Source organism: Tympanuchus pallidicinctus, unplaced genomic scaffold (genome assembly GCF_026119805.1).
Source record: "Tympanuchus pallidicinctus isolate F22 unplaced genomic scaffold, pur_lepc_1.0 scaffold11, whole genome shotgun sequence".
Taxonomy (NCBI): Eukaryota; Metazoa; Chordata; class Aves; order Galliformes; family Phasianidae; genus Tympanuchus; species Tympanuchus pallidicinctus.
In genome coordinates, this window is record NW_026294627.1 from 23,691,778 (window position 1) to 23,713,891 (window position 22,114).

Here is a 22,114-nt window from a genome sequence, read left to right on the forward strand (position 1 = left end):
GTCCCTTAACCAAAATTCTCCAAGATTCCAATCTTGGACCTAAAGCCAAATGAGCAAAATTATTTTTCTTTCTGAAATTGTCTTGCTGTATACCTGCAGAATCAGCTCAAAGTGGGATTTTACCCTATGTTTGCTGTGTTCTCACACTCCTGGTTCCTTCCCTAGGACTCGCTGCTGCCCCTTGATCTGACACTTCCTGCTCCTGGAAGTGCTGTGCTTTTGGTGCTGCAAGTCACATCTCTTCTTCACTTTCAGTGTTTGTGTTTAAGTCCCCCACACACTTGCTGACCCAAAGGCGTGTGAAGTTACCACTGTCAAACACCTTCATTTTCCTTTCCTTGCCTGACCCCAGCGTTGAAGCCCTTTTCTCAGTGCAGCACCTCTAGCAACGCTCTAACTTGGCAGTTATATTTGCAGTGAGCTGTGCTGCCACTTATCCTGGAGAAGTTCTGTGCATGAAATCCACTTTCCTCTTGCACAGAACAAGTGCTTTCCATAAAGCAATGCCACGCACACAATAAGCCCAGAGGCAGCAAACTGTCACCTGCTGACAGGAGGCAAGAATTCCCCTTACAAACAGACCTCCACCACAAGAGAAATAGCAGCGAGCCAGCTCTTTGGATGTGCTAAAGATCATCAATTGCACTGACAGGGAGGGGGAAACTGCACGAAGAATGGACTAAGTGCTTCATATTTGCTATGGATTTTAGGATGTACAGATATATATCTTTAATGAGAGCTTTAGTGAAGGGATCGCTGTTTTCCCTCCGGCAGAGGCACAGCTGAGCTGGGCCCTTTGTTTCCCCCTGCTGCGTGGTGGAGCTGCCCGAGTGGGCTGTGTCTGCAGTTGTGGGAGTGGGAAATGAAGGGGGTTCAGCTCTGACGGCTGTGTTCCTGCATCCCACATCCCTCATCCTGCATCAGTGCATCCCACATCCCTCAGGCTGGCAAGAGGTGTGCAAATGAGAGGCTGGGAGGAATAAAGACGTCATCTCGAAGTGGGCTCTCCCTTTGGGCTCCTGCTGAAGGCTGGATTTCGTGGTCTCACAGCCCCGTCTCCCACGTGTGCTGGTGAAGTGCTTCAGATCCTGCAGCACTCTCAGGTAAGGGACCAGCTCTCAGTGGGACCCTGCACCCTTCGGCACGTCGGGTGGCAGCTGAGGCTTTGGGAAGCATGGGAAAAGCTGCCTGCTGCGTTCCTCGCTCCTGCATGGGGCGTCTGAAGCGGGGAGCGGGCACAGCAAAGTTGGAGCAGACTGAATACTGGAGGATAAGTGTGGAAACAAATGGTCCTCATTTGGGCTCATGCTGTGAGTCACAGCGCTCTTCTTCTTTTGACCCACATAAATGAAACATTTAGGGTGAAAATAATAACCAGCACAACAGTTTAAGCTATAACTGCCCAAAATAAAGAGAGGACCAGACTGTAGCATCCGTGCTGCAGGGACTGAGCTCTGCTGCTAGCTGGGAACAGCCTTCGAGAGGTGAGCCAAAAGCCTGCTCTTGTCTTTCACGTTTTTTTTCTGGCTGTGGCTGTTTTCCCCTTTGCATGTGACTTTCCCAACTCTCCAGCAAACTGGGAGCAGGGACCGTGCGGGGGGTCACCTGCGCTGCCTTTGCATGCCATGGGTCTGCATGCTGCACCACAGCAAGTTTCAGCCAACGTTTAAGCTCAGACAGTGCCAGTTCCCAATATCAGCAAAGCTATTCCCTACCTGCCTGCCTGCTGAATGGCACTTCAGCACCCTCATGCATCGGCATGGAGGAAAATATTCATCTGCAACGCTCAGAAGCTTCTGCAGATATGCTGAAAGGCTGGGCAATGGGGCAGCATGTGTTTGTCTAGGGGAATTCTGTAGGGATTTGTGACTCCTGCAGGAGTCAAATCTGGAGTCTGAGGGATAGGTTGATGCCCTCTCCTAGTAATTATGTGCACTATGCCCTTGTGTGAATATTCTGTTCATAGCCATCATGATTCGCTTTATCTTACCTGTTAGAACTGCGAGCCCAGAACTCTCTTTCGGTCATTTCTGGACTCCATCGCTAGATGGGGACATGCTCACGTACACTGAGTCCTCCCTCGGTTTGTTTTCACTTTCTTTACTTCAGTGTAAAGTGAGAGTTAATTTAGATGGAATGCATTTTACCCTCTGCTTACAGAAATACAACATTCCCATCCACACACAGTTCTGCTCAGGACAATTTGGTACCCAATCAATTTTTAATACGGCATTAATTTTGTTAGCAAGGCTTCTGTAAGAAGCCACAAAAGTGATTCTGGAGATGAAGCTATCTAAAGGCTAGTATTACTGATCTCTTTACATAACTGGGAATATTACTGTCACTAGCCAGTGACATACTCAAAATTAATGTCACATTCTAAGAACTTTCACCAAATCTTTTAAAGTTTAAAATCAGGGTATCAATTGTTTTTGGAAACTACCAGTTTCCCTTTCTTCTTCCTGTTTTCCCTGAGCATGCAACACTGCCCATTTCCTTTCTTCAAATATTTGTCAGTAGTTGCAATCCAAAGCCCAGATTTTGCTCTTTGGAGGAAGGTTGTGGTGCCTGGAGGAGGAGTATGCCCTCCCTGAGGACATAGACAATCTCTATTCCACGCTCTTTATCATCTTTGTGGTCTCTGTGCTTGCACATCTCAGCCATATATGGTGGGGATTGGAGATGTGATGGTGTGGGTGTATGGCCATGCGTTGCCTGGCTGGTGCAAGTTTGTCTTCACCTCCTCTCTGGGGCCTTGCAATCTTTGTAGGGTTTGGGCCAGCTTGGGCTTTGCATGCACAGTGAGAAACTGTGCTGGATGGGTTTCAGGTCAGCTTGGAACAGAATGTGGCTCACTTAAAATACTGCTTTTTAGAGAATTTAAAAGAAGCTGATTTGGGGCATCTTCCTCCATTCCTGCCTCCTGCACATGCATTCCTATTCTTTTTGCTCCTTCGGCAAGTCTGAAATAACAGAGTCCTTTGCTGGGAACTCAGCAGAGCTCTTATGATAGGTACATGCATAAGAAGTGAAAAATGGTTCTGCACAACATGTATCACGATTATCACGAGATAGCAAGCTACAGCAGCTGAGCAGAAATGACCTACAGCAAAATAATTAGTAGTGGGCTGTGCTTGGTCTCGTTCATCTTCATCCACACGAAGCAGGCTTCGTGTCCTGTGTCCTGAGACCACAGGGAGAGGAGGTGTGATTTGGGATCTCTTTCTTCCAGTACTTCACCGTTACCCACATGTCCCTTTCTGATCAATATTTCTTCTGCACCTCAGAACAACCCCAGTCTCATTTTTCGCCACCTATTCACCCAGTTGGTGCTGATGGTGGACCTGTCCCGGAGGCTTGGAGCATGTGCACATGCATATGAGAGCTTTCCAAACTCCCGTGAACGCTCTCATCAGCACTGGATTGGACTATTTAACTGTCCAATGCTGTTTTATGCCCAGCCTGGGTGACTCACTGGCTGCTCATCCCTCACCCCATCATAAAAGTTCTTCATTACAAAGACCTACTTTCTAATCCAGCTACTTTCTGATGAAAGGCATTGTGTTCTGAGCTCCCTGAGGTTTGTAGTTTCCATTCCACGTCCCTCTTCAGAACAGCCCCTGATCTCAAAAGTATCTTCTTCCCCTCTTTTCCCCTTTTCTTTACTTCACTTTTGCTCACTAAATAATATTTGCAGAGATCTGCATTGTGTAGCAAATTGTTCCTCCGTCACTGAGTTTTCTCACAAGGTCAGATGCACTTTGTGCTGCTCCAACCCACCAAAAGTGAGGGCTCTGGTTACCCCCACCCCCCTACTTACCAGAATCTTTGGCAGATGTGCACATTTTCCATGGCTACTGTCCAATTCTTCACAATTACCCGGATCCGGCACTGTACAAACTGTGCGTGAGTAGGGTGGCAAAAAGCAAGGGGCGAGGCAAGGAGCAATGGAGAAGCAGGTTTTATGCCACTGAAAACCAGGCTTGAGAGGCTGTGAAGGCCAGAGAAGGAAAGCCTCTCCCAGGGTGTTCAACTCAGTGCATCATGCTTTCGCTGCCTGCGTTTGGGGCTGATTTGGGGGGGTCTTCAGGGTAGTGAAAGACTACAGAAGTGTGTGAATCACTCTGAGCCAAGATATTTAGTTAGTTGAAGACTCTGCTTTTGATTTTCATAACTGTATTCACTTCTGTATCCCCACAGACAGCCCAAAAGGTGCTTCACAATGCCGGCTGGCCTGGAGAAAGCTTGTCACCGCTGCATATCCAAAATTGCCAGCAATGGTAAGGCTGCTCTGGGAGTAACCTCTCTCTGTATTTGAACAGCTCCACAGCTGATAGCAATAAGTCTAGAACGAAGTTAAGGTGGCACCAAGTCCCGCCTGAATTTTCCTTGACTTCCCTGCTTTCCTTTTCCTTTCCTAAGTGATTTTAAGTGCTGATAGAGCATCCAGCAGCAGTTGCATCTCTAAAGTATCTACCTGTACTGTTACGTGGATCAGAGCAGGTTGAGCAGAGGGTTAAGAGCCAATATGTTTAAAACTCCCACTGACTGTATCTCCTTTTCACTCTGAGTTGCACATAATTTTTGCTTTCACTTTTAATCAACAGCAGTTTCTAATTCCACTCAGATGTACAGAGAAGAAAACTCCTTCATCCACTTGACCACTCAGCCTAATTGATACTTCACCCACACAACCGATTGCAGTCGTCAGTCCATGGAGATCAGGGTCTTTTATATGAATTTCTTTGGCTTCACTTCAACGGCTCTCAAAGTGCAGAACAAACTTTAACTTGTGATTAAGTCACATTGCTCCTTGCTGCCTTGCAGTCCTTCAGATCAAACAGCAGCACTGATGAGTCCCAAGTGCATTTTAGCATGAACAGTTGTGGAAGAGCAGAATTCAGCCCAGCAGCTGGGACTGCTCTTAGAGCTGGTGCTGGAGGAGTAGCAGGGAAATGCCCAGAGGTGCATGGAACAAAAAGGCAAATGCAGTGTGTCCTCTGATTTTTGTTCCTACTAGTTAGGAGAAAAATGTCACTGTTCCCTGTTGGTACCAGAGCTTTAATGATGGCTGAGAAAACAAAAGATCTTTCTGAAGGTTTTTTGAAAGAATGGGATTAGTTCTGATCTCATGCCTGCTCCCTTACCTCAGGAGCACCTTCTTGGATACCCGAAAGTCCCCCTTATGTAAAGCAACTCAGAAATACCACCCCAAGAGACCCATTATCTTTAGTTCCTCTTTACATTTAAGTTCAAAATCGACTTGGCTTTAGCTACAGATCAGCCACTGCATCCCAAACTGATTTTCTGTTTGTTAAAATGCAAACTCCCCTAAAGTGCCCTGGTGCTTCATTTTACATTTTCTCATCACCCCGTGTACATTTTTCAAATTGCATTTCAGCACAGCCCACATTGTACCTATTGTTTCCTGATATTTAAATGACTCTGAAGAGTCACCCAACTTCCTCAGCATCATTTACGTTATTTTCGTTCTTCATACAGCAATTTAAGCTCAGAACATTAGGGCAGTATTAAATAACTGACCACAGAATAAAAGGCTAATTCACTATGCTGAGTCTCTTGCAAAGCAAATCAGCGGCTCTTCATGTAATGCCTACACTGTATTTAAAAAGTGCATCTGGAAATTAAGCACAAGGGGCCAAATTCAGCACTGAAGTCATGACATAGCTGTAATTTAGTAGCTAGAGACATGGCATAAAATTCAGTCAAGCTGTTCTGCAATATTGCCTAACCCCCGCAGTGCCTATAATCTTTATGTATACACCTTCACCATTCGGTTGAATGTTCCCAGGTTACTGGCACCCCTTTCCAAATTGTTACTGAGGAGAACAGTGTTGCTGGTGTCAGTCCTGCAACCAGAAACTTAAATTGTAGGTGTTGCGATGCTGGCATAGCTTACTTGGGCATGCAGCTACTAGTGACCTGTTTCACAGTAATACAAGCTTTTCTAAGCAGACAGGGATGAATGGCATATAGCAAACAGCTGGAGACTGAGGTTGGGTTTGGTCTTTAGCTCAACTTTATTGCACTCTCTTCACCTCCAGTGGTGACCTCTGCAAGGCTCGCTCAATCTTGTAGAGGTTTCCTGCAAATACCATGAAGGAGTAAAAGGTGGATGAAGATACCTGTGATGTGTATGCACTCTGTTACACTGCTACCTTCCACACTGCCCTATAGCACACTGTGACACTGCTTCCTAAGTGCTCTCCACATGCATCCTTGCAGCATCCTCCGAAACTGCCTTAATGCACTTCCAAAATGAGTGGCCCATTTCCCAGAAGTTAATTGAGGTTAACGATAGATTCTGGCTTCTTCATTCCTATTTCAGCTCCTCTTTAATGCTGATTTCAAGTCATAGAATCATAGAACCATAGAAGATCAGAAGTTGGAAGGGACCCAAAAAGATCATCGAGTCCAACTCTCCACACAGGACCGCCTATAATTCAACTCTATGTCTGAGAGGCTTGTCCAGATACTCCTTGAATTCCAGCAGCTTGGTGCTGTGCCCACAGCCCTGGGCAGGCTGTTCCACGCCCACCGACCCTTTCCCTCACCCCCAGCTGCCTCCCCTGACGCAGCTCCGCGCCGTTCCCTGGTTCCCTGTCGCTGTCACACAGAGCAGAGCTCAGCGCTGCCCTCCGCTGCCTGTGAGCAGCTGCAGCCGCCATCAGGCTTCCCCTCAGCTCCTCTGCCCTCTGCTGAACACCCCAAGGGATCTCAGTTGCTCCTCATACATCTTCCCCTCCAAAAATTTCACCATCTCCATAGCCTTTCTTTGGACACCACGTTCTTCTTATATTCTGGTGCCCAAAGCTGCACGCAGTGCTCCAGATGAGGCTGCACCGGCATGGAGTCTTCTCAGAGGCTGCCATGCGCATCTGCATCCCAGGTTTCGGGCTGTAAACCAAATTTACTGACATCCACACTGCTGCAAGTCAGCCCCTTTCAAAGCAGAATCCTGTGGGAGCTGAGAAAGGGCTGCTGTGAATTTATACCCAGACCTTTGCTCCTCAACTTGCCCATGAAGATAAACCCTGGGGTGAACGCAAAATTTGGAAAAAATATTCTCCTTTTTTATCAAAAAGTTGGCAGGCCATAGAACAGTGTGGCTAAAGTACCCAACACCTCATTTATTATGATGTATATTGTCAGAGAGCTTGCCATGCGGTCTCCTGAGCAGGCTGCACTACTGCCATACGAGCATGCCATTCACAAAGTGGATAGATTAAGATCTGTAGTCATAAATCACTTCAGATCAGAAGAGAGACCAAGCCACACAGCCGTGGTGTTGGTGGTGATTTCACGCTCATTTACTTCCGTGCAGTGGAAGAGTGTGGGGAGCTCTGGCAGGAGACTGAAAGCTCAGCTAAACTGTGGGTTTATGGCATTGAAAAGTCCTGCTGTGCAGGAGGTGCTCTGCACCACCCTGCTGATTCTCCTGCCCACAGATTTCAAGGAATGTGCAAAACGGAAAGCTGTTCCCTCTCCTCTTTCTCTGCTGTGACTGCACATTAGGGTTGCTTGTGTTGCCTCCCATAGCAGGGCCTTGCTCATGCCGATCACAAAATGGCTGCCCCAGCAGTGGCTCTGCTGCCTGATGCCCTGACAGCAGCTCCTTGGATCAGGTGCTCTTCTGATGTTCCTCTGAACCATGCCTGGGCTCATTTACCTCACTCAGCTGTGGTTTTAGAGACTGCCAGTCTTTTCTTGCCTCTTTTTCTAGGACTGGGTCCCAGGGCTCTTCTGACGAGCTGGTGTGGTGATATTGCTGACTTAAAGCTATTGCTAGCCACGTGCGTGAAACTGCATGGACAGCAGCTCCTTCTGCAGAACTGCCTTGCTACCTTGCAACAAATTGCATTTTATTGAGCAATTTGCCTTCAGACCAGACTGGGGCAGCACAATCCAGGCAAATGCAGGCAGAGTGTGTGTGTCCTATCTGAGGAGCGTTGCTCTGAACCCCCCCTCAACGAATTGGGGAAAACGGTCTTTAGCTCTGCCAGTTGCGTAGCCAATTGTTGAGAGTCTCACTTTGTTGAACACAGCGCTGGAAGCCTTCCCAGACGATGCATCTGCCCCTCCAATTCCAGACCTAAGAGGCTAAGGCTGAATGGGAAGATAATGAGTAAATACATTCCCAGTGACTGCTGTGGGAGGAGAATTAATGAACCATTATCTTTTTCTCTTGAGCCGCAAGTTGTCCCTACCTCCCGTTTCTCTCCTACAAAATCAAGCTTCTGGGTAGAGATGTTAGATATATATGAGCCAGCTGTGTACCAGATGCACAGCCCCACATAAACGTGGGCCTTGCTGAGCCTCTCAGGGCTCATCACAGCATCCCTCCCCACTGATCCATGCACTGCCAGGTGAAGGAATGGCATGGTGCCACCTCCAACTTGCTCCTGCAGGAACAGGAGAAGGTGATACCTCCACTAGATTGGTGACTCCACTCAGAGCTGCTGACAGCACTGTGATGACGGGACCTAGGGCAACACTGGGGAATCGATGCAGCCCCTGCCCACTTCAGCTGCATTCATTTGGATGCTAGGAACATTTGTTGAGATGGGCACTGCTTGCTGGTGATGTGCATGGGTGTGTTTGAAGTCCAACTGAACTTCAAACACTGCTCTAGCCGATGAAAATTATAGTCTAGATAACATAACAGCAAGAATGTCTGGCATGAAATGGGACACTTGGTAAAAGGGAAGGGTCTGGGGTGTCAGTGTTTGAAAGAGCTTTGTCAAGGGTAGGATATCACTCAGGCAGAGGAGGAGTTTCTGGTCTGTGTCGAATTCAAGACACGGAAGAGCCAGAGCAGGAATGTGTGTAAGAGAGGCCAACCGGCGGAGAGAGGAGGAGTGGCACAAAGGAACAGAAGTGCTTTCTTCAGCTCAAAATATCTTCAGTCTCCACCAATTCATAGAGATAATAAACACGCTGTTTCTGAGAAAGACAGTCATCTCTCAGGCACAGAAGTATGAGCTCTATGCTCCCTGTTAAGGAAACACAAGCAGTGTGTGTGTGTGGGGGGGGGATGGATTCCTGTGAAAAGTGACTGCAAGGCAGAAAATCCAGATTTCGATGGTGCCACTACGTCTCTGATTCAGTTTCTCCTTCTGGCAAATGGAGGCAGTGCTGTTTCCCTATTCCTACAAGCACCCTGATGGTGATGCTTTGGCAGCACTGCGCAGCCATCCTGTGCTGCACTGCACAGCATCATGTCACAGGCAGTGCGTCCAGTCCCACATTGCACAAAGGGAGCAAATTGTTTGGCAGAGGCTGCAGTGCTGGGATATGAGCTCTGACTTCTTTCATAATCTTCCATGGAGGCACACTACTCTTTCCTTAACCCTTCTGCAACTTATGCCTACTTCCACAGTCTACGCCTATTGCACATTTGCTTTCTTAGGCACCTACTTGCAGATCAAGAAGTGGTCTGCAGGGACGCTCGCTGCAAAATTTCATCATTATTGCTTCCCCCTCATTTTCAGGAGCAGCATCTCCCTTTAATATTGCAGTGCCCATGATGAGGCACAGAGGTGGCAGCCTTTGCAGAAGATAGGCTGCTCACATTGTCATTGACACTGGATTTCTGCAAAAGTAAGCACTCATCCTCAGTAGCATCAGACTGTGCTGGGAAAGTATGGGGATTCAGAAACAGCAGCAGGTTTCTGAGGAGTAACTAGGCACCTCAGAGCCTCTCATCCAAGAGAAAAGTTGATGCACACCCCTGGAGTATCCCTCCATGGAGCTAGAGTAACCCCGTGATAAGCTGTTCCCTGTCTTTGTGTCCATGTGCTGAGCTGGGTCAGGGAGCCAGACTAACCCCGAACTCTCCACGTGTGCAATAGAGATCACTTATTTAGCTATCAGGGAAAACCGAGTGTAATGGCATTACAGCTGCTATTTGCTTCGCAAACAGACACGGCTCATCAGTTGCCATGGATTAGCTCATGCGAGCTGCTTGTTATCACACACTATAACCTGGCAGTGTCTGAAGCTGGTGCAGGCTAACAAAGCCTTTGCAGTCAGATATTTAAAAGTAGTAGCAGCAAAAGTACTTTGTGTCTCTCACTGTTTTATTGCTGATGTAAGAACTAAAATGTATTAATCAAAAAATAGAGGCTTGAGCTCTGGAAGAGCAGCAGACCATTTCCTGGTCTCATCGTCTCAGATGCTGCACAATAAATGTGATATTCCCCCTGCATCTTGTACACTGCAAAGCACTGGTGGAACTTTTAAACTCCAATAACACTGTCTTTATTTTCTTTTTCTTTTTCTTTTTTCTTTTTTTTTTTTTTTTTTTTTTTTTTTTTTGCCATTCACAGCATGCTTTATATTTGGGCTCCTTGCTTTCCTTGCCTTACCATTGTCCATGACTTTTACAGGTAAGTTAACTACAGAAGCACTTCTGTAATTTGAATTTTCTGACACTGCCTGGCAAGTTAATGCATCTTGTGGGAGAAAGGAGTTGGAAACCTTGAAGTTTCCAATCATTAAACTTGTAATTAAGCTTCAGACAGTCCACACCGTATGGAGGGAAGCAAGCAGTTCTTGAATTCAGAAACGACTTGTCTTAAATACATCTCCAGTGTGGGTCACTTTAGTATGGGCCGGGAGTTAAGACATTTGGACACCTTACTGGTACATCTCTGAAATCTAACAGGGTCTGGGTTTCTTTGTATCTAACCATAACTGAATTTTCTGGCAGTGCACTGCTTATTTGGAGGGCATCTGAACATTTTCCATTGTTGGGCTGGTCCAGATGACCTCTAGAGGTCCCTTCCAACCTAAACCACTCTGTGACTTCTTTTCACCATGAAGTTGCTGGTATGGTCTGTGTCTCAGATCTATTTTAATTCACTTTTTTAGTGGCGTGTTTGCTTCAGCTCAATTGCTGCTTAGGCTACCGGCAACTGGCAGAGGTCTGTGGGTGTTTCAGCTCTGTCTGGGGGTGGAAGCTCAGCATCCGACACATGAGAAGATTTCATTAATCAGGCTTCCTCTGTATTAACTGCACTGCAAAAACCCTAGAAGCATAGGGCTGGAAGGGAAGACAAGATTGTCTAGTCTGCTATTTCTCCATCTTTTTGAAAATGCGACCTGTTTTTTGGCTCATCTGTCTTTTTATAACCACCCGAAGGCTGGCTTTGCAAGTAGAATTAAGGATCAAATGTTTAAGAAAGGAAAGGAAAATATTTTGAGCTGCAGAATGTTAAACATTTTCCAACTGTGTAAGGCTCTTTTCTTTCCTGAGGATCAGTTTTCTCTTATCATTAATAGAGGGTTTTTTAAGGCACATTTTCTAGCACATTTCCCAATACTTCATTGCTTCCTTTGGATCCTCCACACCCTCCCCAGGGGCCGTGACCCTGACTTGAGGCACACAGGCAGAGGTACCACCCTGCCTCCCCTTTCACACCAGCTCACATGCTCAGGACCCCTCTGGCCTGACTCCAGAAAATTCCACAGCTCCCCACAGAGCCTATTTCAGCATCTCACTGCTCTCTCAGACAAAATAATTTTCCCCACATCCAACCTAAGTCTCCCCTATGGCAAATGAAATAGCCTGTAGCCTGTCCTACACACAAAGATACATTGGTAATTGTCCTACCCAAAGAAGCTTTGAAATATTTGAAGGTTCCTATTATAACTCCCCTCCATCCTTTTTCCAATTCTTCCAACCTGACCTCACAGGTCACTTTTTTGTAGCTTTCTTATACGTCTACCTTCCTCTTTTGGCCCCTGGTATGCATAACTTATTTTTCCTCCTCAAAAAATATGACAGAACACAAGACTCAGCTGAGACCTGAGGAATGAGCAGCACAGAATAATTAGCTCCTCTGTTTAACATGCAGGATTCCTGTAAATGCACCTCAGAAGAAAAGATGCTCTCTGTACCAGCTCACTGGCTCTTATTTAGCTTATGGTGCATTACAAGCCCAGATGGTTTCTGGCAGAGCTTTTTCCTGTCAGAGATTTCTTGTTTTTTATTTACATTTAGGTTTTCTCTTCTAGATGTAGTTCTCAACTTTATCAGATGTCATTTCTTAGATTTTGAATGTCTTTTTCCAGAGTATCCAGATACTAAATTTTAAGTCTTGTCCTCAGAAACCCTAGCATTAATTCCGTCTTGGTGTCCTTGAGGAGCTGTTCATCTTCTGCCTTATAATTAAAGAGTGATGGTGCAAATGATCTCTATACACAGGCATTGTGGGTGGGATAAATCACAACTCAATCTGGACTGTACGTGGCTGTAACCAAGCTCAGTATTCTGTTTTGCCCGTGCTGTCAATTAAGGGAAATGGGCATTTCTGATAGTGAAATTCCCCCAGCCTCCTTTGGATGTCAGCAATAGGATGAGATTACTTTTGAGGGACTCTGGACAATGGGCCCAACTGCAGGCATCTCTTTTTGGCCAGAAATGTGAAAAAATGGGTTCAGCTGAATGCCAACCCTGCTTCCTTTATCTGGGGTCTCCTCAGTACCAGAAATGACTGTGATACGGCTCTGATTAGGGAGTCCTAATTAGGAATTAGGGAGTTCTAATTAGGGATTAAAGAGCAATTAGGAACTTGAGAGATGGCCTCAACTGTTCCATCTCAACACTTAGGCTTCTATGCTTATCCATGACTTAAAATTGCTATTCATCCCATAAGAGGATTTTGGCTTTAGCTTTTCCCCAGGCTGAACATGCCTGAGCTGTGGAGTAGGGGTGAGAAGGTATGATTTCAAGTGTGGTACAGCTTGTGTGCATGCTGACAGCAAGCCTTCTGGAAATGGATCCACACGGGAATCTGACTGGTTTGAAATAATGTTTCTTAGGGATATTTTATAATACCTTTAAAATCAGTGAGAAATGCAAAGTGCATGGTAAGATATTAGCCTGGAGTTGTGGTCATCTCCCCCACCAAAGACAGAGCCCTTCTTTTTCCACAGCTCACCAAAATTAAGAGATGATGTCACTGTAGTATTGCACTGTCAGACAATATTGGCATTCTGCGGCTGCGTACCTTCAAAGGTATTTTTAGAAGAATTATATGTCAAGGCAAATGCAGGTATTTATTATCCAAGCAGAAGCCTCTGATTTTTTGATAACAATCTGTTTTCATGATTGCAGAGATCATGCTGGTGCCCCTCCAGTCATTTTGGCCTGAGCTTTCTGCAGAGGGAAGCTGAGATATTTTCAGATGTTAACAAGCAAATTACAACAATATAAGTTGAAACACAGCGGTGAATTACTGGTAGTAATTACACAATAACAGTGTATATTTTAAAATCTTGGTAGTACTGTAAATCACAATATAGATTTTTTTTAAAAGTCCTTTGTTATGAGGTGCATTTCAGCCATTTTCAGCTGCCTGAGAAGAGCAGAGCAGTAAAAACAAGGCCAGTGCTGTGTGCCAGGGCAGGTCACTGGGAGCGCTGGGTTCACAGCAGAGCTTGGATTTCTCATCGCCCATTGACCCCCATCACCAAGAGCCAAAGGGGAGCAAAGCTGGTGCCCGTGGAAAGGAAGCACTGATGCTCTCCTGCTGGTCTGGGTGTTCCCAAATAAAGCACATGCTATGTGTGAATTGATCTCTGCATTACGCATATGCCTCAATTTCATTGTAGCAAATGTCAGTGCTTATCTGCCAGCAGTAGGTCCATATTTCCCATTCACCCACAGTACTGTATTTTTAAAGTTATAAATGTACTAATTCCTTTCATCTTTTCTTTTGCTGTCATATCTGCCTGGAACATTCTCCTCAAAACTACAGAGTAACACTGCTTGTCATTCAAATTGTTCCCAAGTCTGAGTGCTGTCATGTTACATATATGAAAGGATTCCATAACAGATTGGTCTGGGAAACAGAATCTTAACTTCATGAGAGAAAATTGGCATGTTTTCTTGCCTATTTTTTTTCTCTCAAATCAAAATCTCAGTAGTGCATTGGAAACAGCAATTGTGTGGGTTCTTACATTTATATATATTCCCTAAGATCCCTGGCCAGCTGCTTTTCAAGCAGGCTATTATACGGCCAAGGACTCAGGAAACACTGGCAGCTGCTTTCTGAAAATGATAGAATTCTCAATGATTTCTCTATTGCCCACCTTTTTAAAGTTGGGAGTCTGAATAGGTTTATGTGTTAGTGGCAAAATGGACAAAAAATTGCAGGCTTAGAAATAGCAGACAGAAAGGAAGAGAGTCCAAGTCCATCCAAGTCCAGCCCTTTTCAATTTCAAGAGGCTTAGTACTAAATATTTAGTCTAGAATAATCCGTATGCTTCTCCATAGCAGGTCACTGCATATTATGACTAATGTAAGATCCATAGCAAAGCAACCACAATCCAGGATATCCATATTATGCTATGCAAGAAGTACAGGAGAGGTTTAGCACACCAGCAATGTTCTAGAGCACCCATAGCAGTGGATTTGTTGGGCAAATCCACCAAATCCACTGAAGAGGACCGCAGCTACAGAAGGCAAAAAAACCCCAACCCAAACAACAACAAAAAATCCAAACCCGCTCCCCATCAAATCACTGATATCTTTTTCCTGACTCCAAACTGCCTTTTTGATGTAGTTTTGAACATGAAAACAAGACGTTCCACCAGAGAAATGTTTAGCACTAAGGCCAGCACATTGCTTTAAGTGTCCTGCATCAAAATGACAACCAATTGTTAAGAGAAAAGTAAAAAAAAAAACTCCTAGAAAATGAGTTTTACAGCAAGAAGAAAACAGAAAATCCTTTCTGGCTTCTGCAGCTGAACGGTAGAAGTCTTGAAATATGGGCTCAATGACAATAAAATTATAGGGTAATGAAGAATTTAAAATTATTTAGAGACACCAGTGAGTAGGAGACTTGGGCAAATGATTCAGCTCAGCTAACTTTAGGTACTTACAGCTGGCTGTCTAGATTCCTTGTACAGTTATAGAGAGAAAGAAGCACTTTCAGGGCACAATTCATCTGACCTATTTTAAATGCCTATCTTAGGAAGAGATGAATTGAATTTTAGAAGGGTCTATTTCTCCCTATTGACCATAAGGAGAGTCTAGGAAACTAGTTCAGATATAGATGCCTGCATTGCAGACATCTAAATTTGGACAGATGAGTCTCACTGCCACAGACCTGTATCATAATCTTCAGTGTCTAATGCCAGCATCAACCTTGTACCACCATACATTCCCTTCCCTAAAACTTACTCAGCTTTCTCATGCTAGCAGTAGATTTGAGGGTTGCCAGGATCCCCAGCTCCATAACAACCAGTGCTTTTTATTCTCCAGCAACCAAACAGCCTAGAAATTTGAGCATCCCTCGTTCCCTATTAGCTGCCTGGGAAACTGAAATGGTTCCAGGAGCTCCCACAAGCACTGGCACCCAAACTTTAAGGAATCTGACTCAGGAACATGCTACAAACATGGTGCTAATAGGAGAGGCCTGGGAGTTAGGTTATCAGATGAAAAAAAATATATATTTATAAATGGTACTAATTTTCAATGATTTTTTTCTACTTCTGATGAAAACTTCCTGACCAGCTCAGTCAATTGTTCATTTATCATATGTTAAAATGGAAGCCTGCTGTACCTGCTACCTGCTACCTGTTACCTGCTGTAGGGAACCTGCTTTGGCAGGGGGGTTGGACTCGATGATCTCTGGAGGTCCCTTCCAACCCCTACAATTCTGTGATTCTGTGATTCTGTGAAGCCAGAGTAGTTAAGTAGTTAGATTTGCTCCCCTCCTGCCCTTTGGTTGCTCACAGCCCTCAATCCTGCAGTGGGAGATGCAAACCCCACTTAATTCAGCTCCCACTTCAACAGACACTGGGTACATATCTTGGGTCTAAGAACTGTACTTCAGAATTTTAGTTTGCACTGTACAGCTTGTTGCACCGTTTGATCACTCAAGATAACAAACATTATTAATTTTTGCTGTTCAGGAATGAAGTTTTTGGAAGATTGCCCAGTTCAGCCACTAATTCCATTATATCTGTTGGTGGGTGGTGTGATTGGCAGCTTAAAGGTAATGTGCATTCTATGTGTGAAAAATACTTTGTGTGACTAGACTTTGACTTACTGGTTAAGACAAAATGATGGCACCAGACAGCCATGTGCATGCAGTACAGGAGACAGCTGTCTGGATTGAACTGCACTTGTTCCAACACTCAGGGCACCCATTAGCCAAGTGAAATGCTAATGAGTTCCCTTCAGCATTGTCCCATACACTGTGGTATGCCTTTCTCTTACAGTATGTCTGCTATCAAACCCACTGATAGAAAAGACTGCATAACATGGCTGGCTATGGGAAATGAAGTCCTATTTCCTCAAACAGTGCTCCAAGCCTCCTTCATTTTCGCAGGTGTTTGCTCATAGTGCTGCACGGGTTCAATTTATCATACTTCAGCATGGTTAGAAGCAGTGACCACACAGTAGCATGGCTTTCAACCCTAAGTAAATGTACCCTTGCATTGCTGTGCCTATTAATCTGGGCACAGCCAGCTCTCTTCTAGTGGACCATGCTCATTTATCTTTACTGAGCCAAACCAATTATCCCTCTGAGGATCTTTGGGCAGCAAATAAGTAAAAGGAGAAGCAAGAAAGTACTTAATCTAGTAATCTTAATCTTGCTATGTGAATGCTATGAGTTCTCCTGGCAAATGTTTAGACATTTGATCACACCTCTGGACTTATCTGTATATTCAAAGGCAATTTAACAATGCTTTAGAAGAGATCAGATTTGAAAGGAACTTCTCAGGCTGATAAATGGAAGCATTCATCAAAAATGCTGACTATCTCTTAGCTGTTGCTGATTTGAAATCACTTTTTATCACCCAGAGTAAGTGGGTCGGTTAATATTTCGACCGACATCAAATACTGGATTGAATTTGGTTTCCGCTGACACAGGACAGTGTTTTTTTTGCAGGCTGGCAATATATCTGAACTTGATTTGGCTAACTTTTGTCATCTCACAGTGCTTGATCTCTAGCTGAATCCCACCCCTTAGTTCTACCCAGTTGCACTCATGGGACTGCACTGACTGCTACTGGCGTATGTGAGTTGTGCCTGAGCAGTACACTTAGCTAGCTTGAAATCTGAGACTTAGAGATTTATGGACACTCTAAGAATGGGTGTAGGATGAGTACAGGATGAGGTCTTGAAAGAACACTGTCCTGTGATAGATGTAATTTAATGACTACTCATTCTGGCCACGTGGATCTGATCTATTTGGCTTTTTCAGCGCCTGCAGTCTTTTAAAAGCTTTGATAACCTGTAGTTGTTCACCAACACAATGCAGCCACTCTACAGTATCTGGAGAGTCTTGCTGAATTCATGCCTTTCTGCTCCATAACCATATATTCTGCATTATTATCAGTGTGAGCAACAGCCAGAATTTGCTTCAACTACAGCGTGGCAAAGCAATGTACAGAGGGATAGACTTTCTATGGAGTGGTTAGACGGTATAGATGAGATCTATAAATCCAAGGGTTTCCTGTCTTCCTCTGAACCAACACTCACCTATCAGTTAACCCCATCACTGAGCATGATGAGGCTTCAGCACAGGCATCTGCTATGTGCTGAGATCATCTCAAAGCTAACAAGCATCATGGTGCTTAAAGTCAACAAACAGGCCCCCATATGGAAAAGTAAGACCCACTGGACAGGTAGTTTTTCCTCTCCCAGGTGTCATGAGCCTGCCTAAAATAAATGCTCACATGAGGAGAACATGCCTTACTGGTTTGAACAACCAGTTCCAAGTTCTCAGCTGTGATGCATGACATCCAGTGGAAACGGCATTTTTTGGCCTATGTTTGTGGCTGGACCTTAATCTCTGTTTCTCATAACCTTTGCCAACAACTGGGTTAGGAAAATAGCTGGCTTTTCCAGCAAATATTTAGTCAATACACAATTGAACAGTTGTACAAGGTAGAGCAAGAGAATCCTGTTCTCAGTTGATTCACCTACATGGTAATGGAAAGCAACGAGGGGAGACAAATCCACCCACAACTAGGCAGGATCTTCCCTCCTCAGCTCATTTAGCAATTACTCTAATTTGATTTTTAAAATCTCCAGTGTGAAAACTGCTGCCATTTCTCCACATAATCTGTTCCCATGCTTTTCTATCATGCCATTGGCAAGTTATTTTTCCAATGTCTGGCCTAAAAATCTCACCAAGGATCTGTCTCATTTTGGGCTCCTCAGATTTCTTGTACCTCTCTTTCCCACACTCAATGTTAGTTTGGTCCAAAGGTTGGCAGTGGTCAGGAGATGTTCAGACTTTCCACAGTTTACTCATTCCCTTTTCTCCTCAATGGTTCCAGGTGACTCTGCTGCTGTACGACTCAACCAAGATGAGGCAACTGCTTTCCAAGTCTGTTGTGATCGATGATGATGATGACGATGAATACCCCTGGAGGCAGAACGCTCACAAGTACTACATCCATCTAACCCTCAGCCTCTTCCTCTTCCTCTGGTTCATTCTTGGGAACTACTGGGTGTTTTCAGTGTACCTGCCAAATTTCATCCCACCTTTTCACCAGCCTCAGGATTACTGTGACAAAACCTTGTACATTTTTGCTGTTGGTGTTCTCATTATTAGCCATACTGTTCTCTTCCTCCTCATCTTTTGTAGCTGTTGCATATATCTTTTTTCCAGGCAAAGATACTCTTCAGAGGAAGACTAAGTGCCACGTAAATAAAGCTCCAGATGTTTAGGAAAGGGTGTGTAATGAAAAGGCAATAACTCACCCTTATGTGTATCTTTGTTGTACTATATATACGTATGTTAGCAGTCAACTGCAAGAGGAAATTGTAAATCACATTCCAGTGCCATTTGGAATTAGCTAAACTAGAATACAGCTTACTCCATGTGAAATTGCTGCTATAGATGCCGGGGTGCAGTCTTGCTAACTTCTATAACCCTTTTTTAACTCTTGGATTTTCTATTTGAAGTGTCAAATTCTTTAGTAAGCTCTTGGATATGACAAACTCCTCTAAAACCAGGCTCCTGGTTTTACAGCACAGTACATGTTTGCCTGTAAAAGTAGCTATGTTATCCCCTTTACTGAGACCTGAACACCTCTGTAGCCTTGCCGAGGTATGTTACTGTCCTTGCATTAAAGATGCAGGAGCTGAGGCAACAAAAGATATAGGGCTGCATTCAGACCACTTTGACTTTGGACTTTGACAGTGACTTAGATGCTCCTCAGAAAGCTACCCAGGCCACTGTTAGACCAGCCTGTTAAGTATCTGGGATAGCAGTATGAGCATATATAAAAGGCAGCTCGAATATGGCACCAAGATCTCTCCTGAACTTGGTCTAGAAAGCATCTGTATCTATCTTTGGTGCTAAAACAGTCTCCATGTATCCATGTATATCCAGTGCATCCAAACTGAGCCAAGGCCACCAGGAGATGAGCTACTGAGCAACAGATTAGGCGCTGTAACCAGGACTCAGCAGTTCCCAGCCCAGGGAGACTCATTTCTCCACTTCTTGTATAATATTAATTTGTCAGTACCACACCAAGATGCTTGTCAAACCACGGTGATGAAGTTCACATCAAAATTGATGAGGCTATGTTAGTGTTTTAAACATAGAACACGGTAATATAGAATATTTAAATATGGAACATGAGCAGGAATGTGAGAATTTCAGGTGGATGTGCTTATTAGAGGAGTTCTCTAGTTGTGGTGTGAGTGTGAAACTCCTGATTTGTTCACTGCAGTGCCGTACTTACGGAAATCTATACTTAATGGATAGATGTAACTAATACAGCTTTTAAGCCAACAGCAGTGTCAGCTTTAAAAGCACCAGCATGCTCAGAGACAATTGTTTTGTGACATGTAATGGAATGAGCCCATACCTGGTCCTGGGAGATTGTTTTTTATGTGCTGATGAATGCAGTATAAAAGTGCTCTTTCTGCTTTTTCTTTTATGCAAATCTGTTAATACAGCCAAAGTGGAAGGGCTCTCCTGTATGCAAGCATGAGGATGGCCCCAGGCACAGGAAGCAGATGTGGGCTTGGGGTATCTTTTCTGTTAAAAACCAGTGTTTTTAGAAGTGTGTGTTTTAGAGAAACCTAACAGAGCTGTAAGGCACCTGTGGAAGGGCAAGATCTGTTCAACAACAATACCCACAGCTGAACAGGCTTTGTTCAACCATTCCTCCTGGGTCTGAGGCTGAACAATAGAATATCTGTGGGAATCACCTGTGAACATTTATCTCAGAGCCACTGCATAGACTAAGGGTGCATTTGGTCCAGATAGATTTTAATTCATGCCCCAGCTTTAGGAATTATTTAGTTCCAGAAATCTAATCTTAGCAAGCCGGTGGGAAAATGGGTAGAAGAGGAGAAATCAGCGTAGCACTCCCCAGCTCCACAGCAGTTATCAGGAGTCAGAGATATGCTGTCCCCATTCAGAAATTCATCAAATGGAAGTTGCTAACACTGCCACTTGATGCATGCTGTGTGCAGGGAAGTATGAGCAGCGGCAGCCCTTCCTTTTATACATGAACTGAAGATCCAGGCTGTGTTTTCCCATGAGCTGCTTCACCCCATGCTCTCCATTGCCTCTCTGAAGGTACTACGTGTTTCTGAAACATAACTGTTGCCAACAGTGGAATGCTAGAATTCCTCCTTCCTACCCCAAGTATCTCATGGCTCAGCATTTGGACTACCAGATTGTGGCACAGACAGATGCTCAGTTCTGAACCACTCTACATGATTCTACCTTCAGTGGAGAGCATATTTCATTCATTAAGATGTCACGGTGTTTAAAAAATTGCATTTCAGCATCTTGACATCCGTCCAGCACTTGAATGCAACAAAGTTGCTGTTTAGCATTACACAGGAACCTTACCAAAAAGCATTAAAAAGATTTTATTATGCAAAGGAAATTTAACACTAAAATAACTACAGACATTCATTCCAATCACTGGACTCCAATAAAAATGTCCCTGTTCTTGTAAAATGCTGCTAGAGTCATTCTTGATTACAGAAAATTACTCCTGTGTGCGTCAGAACTGACTGCTGTGCCACTACACACCCCGCGACCTTGCAGCAAGTGACAATGTGTGTGCTCCTACCCAACCAAATACGATTTGATTTTAGTTTGCCCCACAGAAGAAGAGATTTAAGCTGAGTCCCATTGCCTTGTGTTTTCTGTGTGCCTGTATACGGGCAGTTGCAGCAGCAGATGAGCAATAATTCATGAAACACACCAGTGACACACCAGTGAGCCTGAGGCCTGCATCTCGTTCAGGCTGAATGAATCTCTGCAGTCAGTTGTGGAGACTTAATTCTTTAGGTATGAGAACTCAGAACATTCACTGACTTTGTGGGAAACAGCTGATAAATCACAATGCCAGTGTTCAGTAGTTGGTTGACTCAAGCTGAAAGTAATAGAGGAGGTATTAGGGAAGCTAAGGGCAGTTGTAAAATACTTTAAACATCTATATGGTAAACAGAAAACTTCGTTAAGATCGAGGGAGGAAAATTCTGAATTGACAGTATTTAACTTTACTTATGTATGTGAATAATCTATTACACTGCCACTGTCTCCTTCAGCAGGATAGAATCACGCAGGTGTAGAGCAAGGACAGCCAGTTTGGAGCATATGATGCATACACTGTGTTATTGTGGCTTATTAAGTTATCAACATTCTCCTGGTCCGTCATCTTCAGCAGGATTGCTCCTAACACTCAATAAAGCACTCAGCTTAAATTCAAATGAAGCTGGTTCAACTGAAAGCATTTTATCTCCCTTTGGGGTAAGCTAGGAATGTGGTCTTCAGCACCTTACCTTGTAAACAGTAACTTCTTAAATTCATGGAGTGATGGTGTCCCAGGCATGGATGAGCTCAGTCCCTGGAGGAACAAATATATTCCCTCTGCAGACTGCTGTGAAGAACTAAATCATTACAACCCCAAAGCTGAAAGGCTGAAAATACAGTCTACGCCTTGGTATGAAAATGTTTAACATTTTCCCACTAGACCAAAATTACAAATTGAATTTTTTTTTTTTCTTTTTTTTTTTTTTTTTCCTGCAGTGAAATAAATGGCTTTGGGAAAATTGAACAAAATACACCCTTAAGCCAATTATGATGAACTC

At 44.3% G+C, this 22,114-nt stretch overlaps 1 protein-coding gene across 1 annotated transcript; it reads left to right on the forward strand.

Annotated features, from left to right (window-relative positions):
* The first annotated feature begins 725 nt into the window (after positions 1-725).
* On the forward strand, positions 726-21,871 carry TMEM272 (transmembrane protein 272). The gene is made up of 5 exons (XM_052670884.1): positions 726-1,103; positions 4,201-4,280; positions 10,350-10,409; positions 15,946-16,028; positions 18,325-21,871. The coding sequence occupies exons 2-5, from the start codon at positions 4,223-4,225 to the stop codon at positions 18,685-18,687; spliced, it is 564 nt and encodes a 187-aa protein (XP_052526844.1). The 5' UTR covers positions 726-1,103; positions 4,201-4,222; the 3' UTR covers positions 18,688-21,871.
* The last annotated feature ends 243 nt before the right edge of the window (positions 21,872-22,114 follow it).